At 42.6% G+C, this 15,291-nt stretch overlaps 1 protein-coding gene across 3 annotated transcripts in view; it reads right to left on the reverse strand.

Annotated features, from left to right (window-relative positions):
- Positions 1 to 15,291, reverse strand: part of sdk2b (sidekick cell adhesion molecule 2b) — a 468,680-nt gene that overhangs the window by 101,281 nt on the left and 352,108 nt on the right. For all 3 annotated transcript variants that reach the window (XM_090212049.1, XM_090212048.1, XM_090212047.1), the window contains exon 3: positions 8,454 to 8,560. In XM_090212049.1, the coding sequence (XP_090068175.1) occupies positions 8,454 to 8,560 (107 nt within the window). The remainder of the gene's footprint in view (positions 1 to 8,453; positions 8,561 to 15,291) is intronic.

A 15,291-nucleotide genomic window follows, 5' to 3' on the forward strand; every position in this document is an offset into this window, starting at 1 on the left:
TACTCTCTCTCCCCCTCTCATTCTCCCTCGCTCTCTCCCCCTCTCAGTCTCCCTCTCTCTCTCCCCCTCTCATTCTCCCTCTCTCTCCCCCCCTCCCTCTCTCTCGCCTGCTCTCCCCCTCCCTCTCTCTCTCTCCCGCTCTGATGCAGGTGTATTGGTATCGGTATGTATTAGGATCCCTTTTAGCCACAGCAAAAGCATCAGCTACTCTTCCTGGGGACTACAGGAAACATGACATAATACATAATACAGAACATTATTGGTCAAGGACTGAACTACATCAATTTAACATCACACATAGCCTACATATCAGTACATACACACAATATCTAGGTCTATTACATAATACATTGGAAATTACAAGACAAGATATACAAAATGGCTGTGTCTCTTCACTTCCCTTTCTGCAGTATGGTTTTCTTTTATCTCTTTTTCGAATCTGGTTTAATTGCTAGCTTGAGTTACCTGGGGTGGTAGAGAGTTCCATGTAGTCATGGCTCTATTTAATACTGTGTTTCCCAGCCTCTGTTCTGGACCTGGAGACTGTGAAGAGATGCATGTGTTGCACCGATGAGTGTCCGTACCTTCAACACATCAATACCTCGTACAAAGACCAATAGTGATGCAGTCAATCTCTCCTCAACTTTGAGCCAGGAAAGATCAAAATGCATATTACTGACACTTTCCCTCTGTGTACATCTAAGTGCGATACGTGCTGCTTTGTACTGGACCAACTGAAATGTACCTATGTCCCTCTTTGCGGCACATGACCACACAGCTGAGCAGTAGTCCAGGTACGACTGAGATATCAAGAAGGCAGAGCAAAGCCCTATGATGGACAGACTTCTTCCGATTTAAGCAACCATTGAGTCTATATGTTTTGACCATGACAGCTTGTTATCTAGGGTGACACCCAGCAGTTTAGTCTCCTCAACTTGCTCAGATGCCACATTATTTAATAGTAGATGTAAATGAGGTTTAAGGAACAAGTGATTTGTTACAAAAATGAAGCTTTATTCCTTTCCTTCCTACTCTGTTTCACATTCAACACATCACAAGCTGCTGGCGGAGGTGAGGGGGAGAGAGAGAGAGAGAGAGTGGGGGTTGGTAAGAGATAGAGGGAAAGAGAGATAGAGGGAAGAAGGAGGGAGGAAAAACTGAAAGAGGGTGGCAGATAATAGAGAAAGAGATGTGTGTACAAAACAGAGAGAGAGAGGGAGAGAGAGAGAGAGAGAGAGAGAGAGAGTGAGAGAGAGAGAGAGGGGGGGGGTAAAGAGAGAGAAGGACATACAGTATCTAGAGAGAGAGGGGGGGTAAAGAGAGAGAAGGATATATATTATCTAGAGAGAGAGAGAGAGAGAGAGAGGGGGGGGGGGGGGTAAAGAGAGACAAGGATATACATTATCTAGAGAGAGAGAGAGAACGCCCAATTTTTCAGTTTTTGATTTGTTAAAAAAGTTTGAAATATCCAATAAATGTCGTTCCACTTCATGATTGTGTCCCACTTGTTGTTGATTCTTCACAAAAAAATACAGTTTTATATCTTTATGTTTGAAGCCTGAAATGTGGCAAAAGGTCGCAAAGTTCAAGGGGGCCGAATACTTTCGCAAGGCACTGTATCTATACAGAACACATCAATAAATAATAATTACACTATACATATCTATACAGAACACATCAATAAATAATAATTACACTATACATATCTATACAGAACACATCAATAAATAATAATTACACTATACATATCTATACAGAACACATCAATAAATAATAATTCCACTATACATATCTATACAGAACACATCAATAAATAATAATTACACTATACATATCTATACAGAACACATCAGTAAATAATAATTACACTATGCAGAACAAATGTCTAAATGCAACATCCAACAATTTCAACGATTTTACTGAATTACAGTTCCTATCAGGAAATCAGTCAATTGAAATAAATAAATTAGGACCTAATCTATGGATTTCACATGACTGAGCATGGGTGCAGCCATGGTGGGCCTGGGAGGGCATAGGCCCACCCACTTGGGAGCCAGGTCCACCCACAGGGGAACCAGGCCCAGCCAATCAGAGTGAGTTTTCCCCAACAAAAGGGATATATTATTTATTACAGACATAAATACTCCTCAGTTTCATCAGCTGTTCAGTGGCTGGTCTCAGACAATCCTGCATGTAAAGTAACCAGATGTGGAGGTCCTGGGCTGGCGTGGTTACACGTGGTCTGCGGTTGTGAGGCCGGTTGGACATACTGCCAAATGATCTAAAACAACGTTGAAATACGGTACAAAAGTGAACATACAATTCTCTGACAACAGCTCTGGTGGACATTCATGTAGTCATCATGCCAATTGCAGGCTACCTCAAAACTTGAGACATCTGTGGCGTTGTGTTGTGTGACAAAACTGCACATTTTAGAGTGGCCTTTTAATTTCCCTAGCACAAGGTGTAATGATCAGGCTGTTAAATCAAGTTCTTGATATGCTATACCTGTCAGGTGAATGGATTCTCTTGGCAAAGAAGAAATACTCACTAACAGGGATGTAAATAACATTTGAGAGAAAAAAGCTTTTTGTGCATATGGAACATGTCTGGGATCTTTTATTTCAGCTCATGAAACATGGAACCAACACTTTACATGTTGTGTTTATATTTTTGTTCAGTATATATACACATCATTTACACATTTAGATATTATTCTACACGAGAGGCACAAAACAACTAAAAGCAGATTCACCTAAGTTGGTGGAGACTGATGGCTCGCCAGGGTTGGCAATCCCAGGTAACTTATTCGTTTGAAGGTTATCAATGAGGTAAGGTATGGCAGAAGTCTAAGGAAGGGGCTTTACAGACAAAAAGAGTGCAATGCTTCGATCTACGAGACTTCAAAGAGGGCCAGCTTACTTTCTGATAGATAATGCAATGATGTATACGGAACCTAGCGCCCGTAATAAAGCGCAATTCGCCATAATAAACTGGGAACAATGGCTTCAATACAGTGGCAACTGTATTCATATTGACGATAACCGGAATGAATATTGTCTGAATGATTTGTTTTCTGCTATTTAACGAAAGATGGGACCTGTTCCTATAGAATAAGCTTATTTGAATTCTTCATTTTTTAACTAACTCATCAACATGCCTTTTGAAAGATAGCTTTTTGTCGATCCTGATGGCCAGATATTTACACGCGGGGACACCATCCAAACTACGTACGCATAAATCATCAAATTCATTTTCACGTGATTTGGAATATAAGATGTTGTCACGACTTCCGCCAGAAGTCGGTTCCTCTCCTTGTTCGGGCGGCGTTCGACGTTGCCGGTCTTCTAGCCATCGCCGATCCACCTTTCATTTTCCATTTGTTTTGTCTTGTCTTCCTGCACACCTGGTTTACATCTCCTACTAATTCACATGTGTATTTAACCCTCTGTTCCCTCCATGTCTGTGTGGGATATTGTTTATTGTCAAGGTTGGCACGCTGCCGGCTGGTTTCCCCCGGGTTTTCTTTATTACCCGTGCTTTGTGGCAGCCGGTACTTTATTACCCGTGCTTTGTGGCAGCCGGTACTTTATTACCCGTGCTTTGTGACAGCCGGTACTTTATTACCCGTGCTTTGTGGCAGCCGGTACTTTATTACTCGTGCTTTGTGGCAGCCGGTACTTTATTACCCGTGCTTTGTGGCAGCCGGTACTTTATTACCCGTGCTTTGTGGCAGCCGGTACGTTATTACCCGTGCTTTGTGGCAGCCGGTACTTTATTACCCGTGCTTTTGGCAGCCGGTACTTTATTACCCGTGCTTTGTGGCAGCCGGTACTTTATTACCCGTGCTTTGTGGCAGCCGGTACTTTGTACTTTGTGCTGCCTCACTTGTTCTGTGGGCATTTGTTTTGTGACGCGGTTGCATTTTGTATTATGATTGCCTAAGTAAAGTGCTTTGTCCATTCATCTCTGCTCTCCTGCGCCTGACTTCCATGCACCAGCTACACCCACCACTGACAGATATACATGGTTTAACCTGAATTAAGTACCAATTTCAGTTCAACTAAGGCTTTCTGCAGGGCAATAATGGCAGATTGTATGCATTAGCATACACCACAGTGTCATCGGCATACAGGTGAAAGTAAATATTTCTTTAGAGATAAAACAATATTGTTAATGTAAATAGTGAAAAGAACCGGACTAAGAATCGATCTGTGTTGGACACCCTTTGTTATGTCCAGAAAACCTGATATAACACCATCAATAAATACACACTGTGTTCTGTACTGTAAATACTATTCAAAGCAGCCTGGTGCAGGCCAATTGATGAAAGCCTCTGATAAGTGGTCCACAGTGTCGAATGCTTTAGGTCAATAAAAATGGATGCTCATTGTTTCTTCTTATCCAAACAAATAAGAACAGAATTTTTAACCAAATAAGAAGTGAAGATGGTGCTATGACCTGGTCTGGAACCTGACTGGTCTACATTTAGAATACATTGAGTGGTTTAAAAGGATATAAGTTGAGTATTTACCAAGGTTTCCAGATTTTTAGCTTGGCAAGAGAGTTTGAAAATGGCGCAAAAATTATTTAGGTCATCCTTTGTGAAGGAGGAGTATATGGGCCACCTTCCAGACCCTGGGATATGGTAACAGAAAATAACTGTTAGGTAAAAAATATTGTGTTAAAGATTCTGCAACCAGAGGAGCAGAAAGCTGCAGCAAGAAATCAGCCCCAGCTAATATTTTTACATCAATCTTGTGCAAGACGTCTAGCACATCACAAGAAGAAAGTTGTTCAAATTAAAACAACGATGTTCTAGAAGTTGACAGAACTTCCATCGAGCCAACTAGAGGATGGGAGAGGGGCAGGCGGGCATGTGGTCGAATGGCTGACCAGAGTCAAATAAGCCACCATTTCCTTCAAATAAAAAAGCCTGCTGAGATTAAAAGCATCAATTATCAAATTTGACTCAGTAATGATGCCACAACTGACACAACTTGCTGAGGCAGGGAAGGAGATGATTTTTCACACTTCAGTGCTTTAACTATTTTCCAAATGAAGACAGATCACCTGCAGAGTCTGAGAAAAGAGCTCAATTTAGCTTTCTTGAAGTGGATCTATTTCTCAATTGCTTGGAAAAACTACAAATCAAATCAAATTTTAATTGTCACATGCTTCGCAAAAAAACAGGTGGAGACTAACAGTGAAATGCTTACTCACAGGCCCTTCCCAATGCAGAATACAATAACAAATAACAATAATAATAGAAAAAAAATAGTAACACTTGAATCAGGTACAAAGTCTTTTTTTCTCAACATAACAAGATCTGAACATTCCATAGAGAACCAGGGATTTGTTGTGTTTTTTACTCTAAGGCATTTAAAGGGAGTATGTTTGTCTGTCAGAGAGATTAGGTAATTATGGGTCAGGCATGTAGCCGATGAAGAAACAGTCAGAGTAATACATATCGTGAAGAAAAAAACCCACATTTATCTTCATAATTATACAAGGATCAGTGTTAGTCTGTTTGGCATCTCTAATACATGCAAAAGGACAGTGATCACTGAGATCAGTAGCAAAGACACCACTGGACAAGTACTTGTGGGGGCTATTTGTCAGAATTAGGTCAATCAGCAAGGAGTTTGCTGGATTTTTTACATGAATCAATCTGTGAGGGTTTTGCAATCAGATGAGACATGTTAATATCAAGACAAGTACTCATAAACATGGTCTGAGGCCGGGGTAAGCCAATCTAAGTTTAAATCCCCATGTGTGTGAGAGACAATGGCTGAGAGAGAGAGAGAGAGAGAGAGAGAGAGAGAGAGAGAGAGAGAGAGAGAGAGAGAGAGAGAGAGAGAGAGAGAGAGAGAGAGAGAGAGAGAGAGAGAGAGAGAGAGAGAGAGAGAGAGAGAGAGAGAGAGAGAGAGAGAGAGAGAGAGAGAGAGAGAGAGAGAGAGAGAGAGAGAGAGAGAGAGAGAGAGAGAGAGAGAGAGAGAGAGAGAGTTGGAGGGATACGGGTGTGTGTTTGTGTGACACCATCAGTGAATATACCCCTGGGAGCGCTTGGTCCTCTATTCCACCCTCATGCCTGATTGGATACATTGTTCAGTCAGATGCAAAATTGTGTCACAAGCAGTCACATGTCCCTGGCATGTTAACACTTGAACCACTAAAGCAGTCGTTTTGACGGCTCATGATTTCATCTTTTTAGTCATGCCCCCCACCAACCTTGACTTTTACGAAATAAATCTATATTACACACTGTCGGTGTTAGAATCTTAATATCACAAACAGAACAGGAATTACACCCAGTTTTAGGAGAGCATGTCATTTCCTTAAACGTTTTCCCCCTGTTGTTGGACCTCCTTCCAGATGGGCCTGCTCTGCTCCTTCAGACAGCTGAAAGTGTAGTGCCCAGCTGATAATCCCCCCGATAATTGCCTTGAAAGTGAACCTAAACTATAACGAAACTAATTTCACACATGTAACAAGAGATTCAATAAATGAAGCATAGTATGATGGGGGAGAATGGGTGACTTGATGAGTGAGGGGAAGTGAACAATGCAAAATGATGTAATCAACAACTGTGAAAGAAGACCCTTCCATTGTATTGATCCATTCTAGTTATCATCTTAAAATGGCATGTATCCTATATCAGTCAACTGAATCCCAGCAGTCTCATCAGTCTACTCTGGCCTAGTTGGAGTACAGTGAGAGCATGTGTAATTGTACATGCTGAACAGCTTTCAATCTCAGGGAAAAGATCCACATCGGGCAGCAGGTGAGCGAGTGTCGGAGAATGTGATGATGAGGCTTGGGGAACTTTATGTCGACAAGACGAGAAATGTCACCATGGACGATTTATTAACTTCTATGACTGTGGAAAAAGTTGCTTGCAAAGAAAACAAGTCTGGCCGGCACCATGAACAAAGTGAGATGGGTGCTCCCTCCCTCTGCGCAAAATAAGGCAATATTATTATTGTTGAAGAATAACAAGACAACGGGAACACAATAAAGACAAAGATTTGGACTATTATACACTACAGTCAAACAAAGGGATGTCAAGCAAGTGAAAGTTGTGAAAATTGTGTCAACTGTTAGGACAAGGGATAAGGGAAAAGGGGATACCCAGTCAGTTGTACAACTGATTGCATTCAACTGAAATGTGTCTTCCGCATTTAGCTAAACTCCTCTGAATGAGACAGGTGCGGGGGGCTGCCATTATCAACATCCACGTCTTTGGCGCCCAGGGAACAGTGGGTTAACTGCCTTGCTCAGGGGCAGAATGACAGATTTGTACCTTGTCAGCTAGGGGATTCAATCCAGCAACCAGTTACTGGCCCAATGCTCTAACTACTAGGCTACCCAGCTAAATGATATCCAACTGACTATTTTTGACTGCTGTCATAGACACTTATATGCATTATAATGACATTATTGATTTTGTGCTGAGTTTCACTATTTGTCAAGGCCACTTGGCGCTTATAATGATGTCTAGGCTGCTGATGTTTTCATCATTTGACTGTGCGTCTTTTGACCGTGCGTCTTTGGTGGTTGGGATCATTTATATATTTTTATTAAAATCATTATAAAAAAAGCTGTTACCATATTCCAACACATTTTTTTTTCTGTTTCACAGTTCACTCAATGAATAAAATTGATTGAACACTTGAAATGTGCGTATTTAAAAAAATTATTTTATCATTTTTTTACATACAGCCTACAGTAACATAAACTCATGGACATGTGTTATTTGAAATAAAATATAAATCATATTCTAATGTGACCAAAGGCCTTCATCAACATGTTTGCGATAGCATATATATTAAATATATGAATTACAATTCAAATGTTGCAGACAGAATGACTGCTGATTAGCTTGAAGGGGGGTCCATCTATAGGGGCCAACACACTGGGAGACGAAAGGGGAATACATTCACCGTGACACCGTCTTGACCGCCACACCAGTCTGCCTGCTTGCAGTGTAATAACACAGTGGTGATGAGAGTAGAACGAGTGCTAGGGAGGGGAGTACTTTAACTTCAATCTGAATTTATGGGTACATGTTCAAAACTCCCTGAGACTAACAGATGTTGTTGACAAAGAAGGGAATAAAATAAGTGGGAGTCATATTATAAAATGGTGGAAAGTTAAAAACAACAGCACAACATAATCCATCTAATGAGAGAGTTGAGTGGAACAGCTGTCTGGGGGGACAAACGCTCAGTAAATGAGATGCAGGTAGATCTTTTACCCCTTGACGCAGATGGCCCACTCTCCCACAGCTCCTAGCAAGGGCACCTATCTTGATACAGTCACACTGTCAGGGGGATAGTCACACACTACCTACAATCAATATCGGAGTTGTTTCCACTCACACACACACACACACACACACACACACACACACACACACACACACACACACACACACACACACAGTCACTTACATGCCACCTGTACTTCAGTCCTCCTCTGTAGTAAGGCTCCTACACGGTTCCTGACGATACATCGGTAGAAGCCAGCATGGGAACGGTCCAGGGAGGGAATCAGGTACCTGCAAAATGCACATTACACATACATTAGATATCTGGAACATCTCCAATACACACTCATCAGAGAGTTGGAACACACACAATACACCGACATGACGGGAACACAATACACCCACATGACTGAAACACTATACACCCACATGACTGAAACACCCACATGACTGAAACACAATACACCCACATGACTGAAACACAATACACCCACATGACTGAAACACAATACACCCACATGACGGGAACACAATACACCCACATGACTGAAACACCCACATGACTGAAACACCCACATGACTGAAACACAATACACCCACATGACTGAAACACCCACATGACTGAAACACAATACACCCACATGACTGAAACACACACATGACTGAAACACAATGACTGAAACACATGACTGAAACACCCACATGACTGAAACACAATACACCCACATGACTGAAACACAATACACCCACATGACTGAAACACAATACACCCACATGACTGAAACACAATACACCCACATGACTGAAACACACACATGACTGAAACACAATGACTGAAACACATGACTGAAACACCCACATGACTGAAACACAATACACCCACATGACTGAAACACAATACACCCACATGACTGAAACACAATACACCCACATGACTGAAACACAATACACCCACATGACTGAAACACAATACACCCACATGACTGAAACACACACATGACTGAAACACAATGACTGAAACACATGACTGAAACACCCACATGACTGAAACACAATACACCCACATCAGAACCACAGATATGTACATTCAACAAATCAGGTGCAACTGTGCTATTGCAGAAAGAGGAGAAAATTAAACAAAGAGAGTCAAGGGGAAAAAAGAGAGAGAGAGAGAGAGAGAGAGAGAGAGAGAGAGACAGACAGACAGAGAGAGAGAGAGAGAGAGAGAGAGAACTGAGCCTGCATACAGCCTGATGATAATGACTCTCAAGTTCATCTATTCCCAGAGGGAAATTACCCCCAAGAGATTAGAGGAGCACTCACAGACACACACACACACACACACACACACACACACACACACACACACACACACACACACACACTGTGGGATTACATATACCTCCTCATCTATTCCTGAATGTATTACTGAAGCAGACCCTAGAGAATCAAAAACAACAACAAGCACAACAACAACAACAATAACAATGTAGGTCTTATGTATCCAGCAGCCACCAGCCCACCCACACCCTCCTCTCAATTGCATACTCCTTGTCTCATTTTTCCTCCTCAAAATCCATTGGCTGGGAAAGGTCCCTCCCTCTGACCTTCTCCTCCGATGGGTTTTGTGAAGAAGGTGATGACAGAGGAAGCGAGGAGTATGCAATTGAGAATATTCAATTCACTGTACATCCCATGGAGCTGCAGTACCTACTCCTCCCCATGTGGGGGCACCCAAACACATAATATACAATACCATACCCCTTTTAGCCGGACATAGTAATAATGTCAAATTAATGATAAAGCACTAACACACACTTAGTAAGTCATGCTCTCTAAGTCTGGGTACAGTAAATGTCTGCTATGAAAGTGGGGGATATCACACAAGGAAATTACCACAAAAAGAGAAATGCAGAGAATGTCAGAGATAACATCTGGACTCTCCGTGGTGACTGGTGAGTAGGATAGGAAACGTTTGAACGGTCAGAGTCCCTTGTCTCGCCTCGATGTGTTTGAAACTGGAATCAAACACAAGCCCTGGAGCTTTGATCAGATTGCTCAGGAAGCCAGACTCCACTACACCAAAATAACATATCTCCCTATGCAACTGGGTCCTGGACTATCTGACGGGCCATTCACAGGTGGTGAAGGTCGGCAACATTAACCTCCTCCACACTAATCCTCAACACAGGGGCACCACAAGGGTGCCTCCTCAGTCCCTTCCTCTACTCCCTCACACAGTTCCAACTCCATCATCAAGTTCACTGACGACACAACAGTAAAAGGCCTGATTACCAACAACAACGAGACGGCCTACAGAAAGGAGGTAGGCACTCTGACTGTGTGGTGCCAGGTAAACAACCTCTCCATCAATGTCAGCCAAACTAAGGAGCTGACTGTGGATTTCAGGAGGAACCAGTCTGGGCACACCCTCATCCTCGTCAATGGGGCCGCTGTGGAGATGGTCAAAAACGTAAAGTTCCTCGGCGTCCACATCTCCGAGGAGTTAAAATGGTCAAACCGTGGTGAAGGCGACACAACAGCGCCTCTTCAACCTCAGGATGCTTAATTAATGAGGCCTGTCCCTGAGGGCTCTAACAGTGTTGTACAGGAACACCATCGAGAGCATACTGTCGGGCTGCATCACAGCTTGGTACTGCAACTCCACCTCCACTGACCGTAAGGCTCTACAGTGGGTGGTATGGTCAGCCGAACGCACCAATGTGTGCACACTGCCTGCCCAGGTGTTGGAAGGCCAAGAAGATCATGGAGGATTTCAGCCATCCGAGACACGGCCTGTTCTAGACGCTTCCATCACTCAGAAACGGGCAATATATGAGCATCATAGAAAAAACAGTCAGACTGGCCAATAGCTTCCACCCCAGACCATCAGCCTACTGAATAGCCACCAATAGGCAGCTACCTGCAATCATACCCTGCAATTACATCTGGGACTCTGTCTAATCTAATCTTTCGTTTGGTCTATTTAGCTACTCTGACTTTAAGGATTTTTTTCAAAATAAAGAGAGTGTCTGGTCTATACATTTCCCTGCACAAATCCTCTGTGTGATAATCAGAGATTGTTGACATAAAATACTGGTGGTACTGCAACTCTCTTCTTGGAGCCAGACTGACGTTACACCACACGACCAACAGGGGGAGCTGTTCAAAACGCCTGTATATGTAACCAGGTCTGTATTGTGCTGGTATTTCAGAAACAGTTAACAGACCCATCTTTAACACCTTCACGTCATCAGTCATGTTGAAGGACAAGTCTTCAAAACGATGTCATTCTGCCCTGATAAGTTGTTATAACATTTAACTGACACACAGTAACATGTTAATACTGAGTTAACTTAGATTACACAATCTAAAAGTTAGGATCTGAGCTCTGTCTCTAAATAGCTCCAGTAAAAGAAACCCTTTTCTTCACAGTCACGCCACTTACTCACTTAACTTTGAAAGTGTTCCAAGAGGTTCCTGTCTGCGATTCGACAGATAGATATAAAGGTACATAACCTGGTGACCTTGGGCTACAAATTACTGTAGTGGGAAAGCTCTCCCTGACCCTGTGGATCAATGCTGCAGAAAAGGGGGACAAAGACAGAGAGGGACGACGGGAAAGAGAAAGAGAGGGAGGGAGAGAGAGAGAGAGAGAGGAGAGAAAGCAAGGGAGGATAGAGGAGGATCATCTGGAGTTTCGATCTTGGTGCTGTAAAAAGCTATTGACCTCAGATGAAGATCAATAGACACAATAGAGTGGGGAAGGTAAAGAGATACTCCAAGCCAGAGGGGATAAGATGGAAAGAGATAGATAGATAGATAGATAGATAGATAGATAGATAGATAGATAGATAGATAGATAGATAGATAGATAGATAGATAGCGAGAGAGAAAAATAATGAGAGACAAGGCAAGAAGGGAATTCTATGCCATCAAAAGAAACATAAATTTCAACATACCGATTAGGATTTGGCTAAAAATACTTTAATCAGTCATAGAGCCCATTGCCCTTTATGGTTGTGAGGTCTGGGGTCCGCTCACCAACCAAGACTTCACAAAATGGGACAAACACCAAATTGAGACTCTGCACGCAGAATTCTGCAAAAATATCCTCCATGTACAACGTAGAACACCAAATAATGCATGCAGAGCAGAATTAGGCCGATACCCACTAATTATCAAAATCCAGAAAAGAGCCGTTAAATTCTACAACCACCTAAAAGGAAGTGATTCACAAACCTTCCATAACAAAGCCATCACCTACAGAGAGATGAACCTGGAGAAGAGTCCCCTAAGCAAGCTGGTCCTGGGGCTCTGTTCACAAATACAAACACACCCTACAGAGCCCCAGGACAACAGCACAATTAGACCCAACCAAATCATGAGAAAACAAAAAGATAATTACTTGACACATTGGAAAGAATTAACAAAAAAACAGAGCAAACTAGAATGCTATTTGGCCCTAAACAGAGAGTACACAGCGGCAGAATACCTGACCACTGTGACTGACCCAAAATTAAGGAAAGCTTTGACTATGTACAGACTCAGTGAGCATAGCCTTGCTATTGAGAAAGGCCGCCGTAGGCAGACATGGCTCTCAAGAGAAGACAGGCTATGTGCTCACTGCCCACAAAATGAGGTGGAAACTGAGCTGCACTTCCTAACCTCCTAACCTCCTGAGCGAGAAAGAGAGAGAGAGAGGGGCGTGAGGGAGGGAGGGAGGGAGGGAGGGAGGGAGGGAGGGAGGGAGGGAGGGAGGGAGGGAGGGGAAATAGACAACAAGCAGGCCAGCTAGACACACATCATCTGGTGAAGGAAAGACAACAAAGTCTGTCTGGAACTGGCTAGAGATGAGGACCAGTCAATATTAACCCTTACTGACCCTGTTGACTGCTACAGTGCCTTGCGAAAGTATTCGGCCCCCTTGAACTTTGCGACCTTTTGCCACATTTCAGGCTTCAAACATAAAGATATAAAACTGTATTTTTTTGTGAAGAATCAACAACAAGTGGGACACAATCATGAAGTGGAACGACATTTATTGGATATTTCAAACTTTTTTAACAAATCAAAAACTGAAAAATTGGGCGTGCAAAATTATTCAGCCCCCTTAAGTTAATACTTTGTAACGCCACCTTTTGCTGCGATTACAGCTGTAAGTCGCTTGGGGTATGTCTCTATCAGTTGTGCACATCGAGAGAGTGACATTTTTTCCCATTCCTCCTTGCAAAACAGCTCGAGCTCAGTGAAGTTGGATGGAGAGCATTTGTGAACAGCAGTTTTCAGTTCTTTCCACAGATTCTCGATTGGATTCAGGTCTGGACTTTCACTTGGCCATTCTAACACCTGGATATGTTTATTTTTGAACCATTCCATTGTAGATTTTGCTTTATGTTTTGGATCATTGTCTTGTTGGAAGACAAATCTCCGTCCCAGTCTCAGGTCTTTTGCAGACTCCATCAGGTTTTCTTCCAGAATGGTCCTGTATTTGGCTCCATCCATCTTCCCATCAATTTTAACCATCTTCCCTGTCCCTGCTGAAGAAAAGCAGGCCCAAACCATGATGCTGCCACCACCATGTTTGACAGTGTTCAGGGCGATGAGCTGTGTTGCTTTTACGCCAAACATAACGTTTTGCATTGTTGCCAAAAAGTTCCATTTTGGTTTCATCTGACCAGAGCACCTTCTTCCACATGTTTGGTGTGTCTCCCAGGTGGCTTGTGGCAAACTTTAATCAACACTTTTTATGGATATCTTTAAGAAATGGCTTTCTTCTTGCCACTCTTCCATAAAGGCCAGATTTGTGCAATATACGACTGATTGTTGTCCTATGGACAGAGTCTCCCACCTCAGCTGTAGATCTCTGCAGTTCATCCAGAGTGATCATGGGCCTCTTGGCTGCATCTCTGATCAATCTTCTCCTTGTATGAGCTGAAAGTTTAGAGGGACGGCCAGGTCTTGGTAGATTTGCAGTGGTCTGATACTCCTTCCATTTCAATATTTTTGCTTGCACAGTGCTCCTTGCGATGTTTAAAGCTTGGAAAAATCTTTTTGTATCCAAATTCGGCTTTAAACTTCTTCACAACAGTATCTCGGACCTGCCTGGTGTGTTCCTTGTTCTTCATGATGCTCTCTGCGCTTTTAACGGACCTCTGAGACTATCACAGTGCAGGTGCATTTATACGGAGACTTGATTACACACAGGTGGATTGTATTTATCATCATTAGTCATTTAGGTCAACATTGGATCATTCAGAGATCCTCACTGAACTTCTGGAGAGAGTTTGCTGCACTGAAAGTAAAGGGCCTGAATAATTTTGCACGCCCAATTTTTCAGTTTTTGATTTGTTAAAAAAGTTTGAAATATCCAATAAATGTCGTTCCACTTCATGATTGTGTCCCACTTGTTGTTGATTCTTCACAAAAAAATACAGTTTTATATCTTTATGTTTGAAGCCTGAAATGTGGCAAAAGGTCGCAAAGTTCAAGGGGGCCGAATACCTTCGCAAGGCACTGTATGTTTCAATGCCCACTGGCATTCCTGTGGGCTTCATTCACACCTATTTTTCTAGATGTTCTTGTGATTTTTGGATGCACTATGGTTGCTTCTCAAATCATTGATTCCTCCTCTCTCCTCCTTACAAGAAGAAGATGTGACAGAAGGGACCTTGGACCTTGTCCTCCAATACACTTTTAGAAAAAAGGTTTCCAACGTGTTTTTTTGCGGAGGGTTAGGGTTCTACCACTAACTGTTTTGATCAGAAGAACCCTTTTTGGGAGACAAGGGTTCACTTATTGTTATCACATTAATTCATTTGGTTTTCCCGTAAGAGTAGTGTCACCCTTTCACTCTCTCCATCCCTCTTTTCACTCCTCCTTTCCATCCCTCTCTCATCCCTCTCTCCATCCCTCTCTCCATGCCTCTCTCCTCCCTCCTTCTCTCTCCATCCCTCTCTATCCCTCTCTCCATCCCTCTCCATCCCTCTCTCCATCCCTCTCTCCATCTCTCTCTCCATCCC

The sequence above is a fragment of the Oncorhynchus mykiss genome, chromosome 20 (assembly GCF_057628025.1).
Source record: "Oncorhynchus mykiss isolate SJ-2025 chromosome 20, ASM5762802v1, whole genome shotgun sequence".
NCBI lineage: Eukaryota > Metazoa > Chordata > Actinopteri > Salmoniformes > Salmonidae > Oncorhynchus > Oncorhynchus mykiss.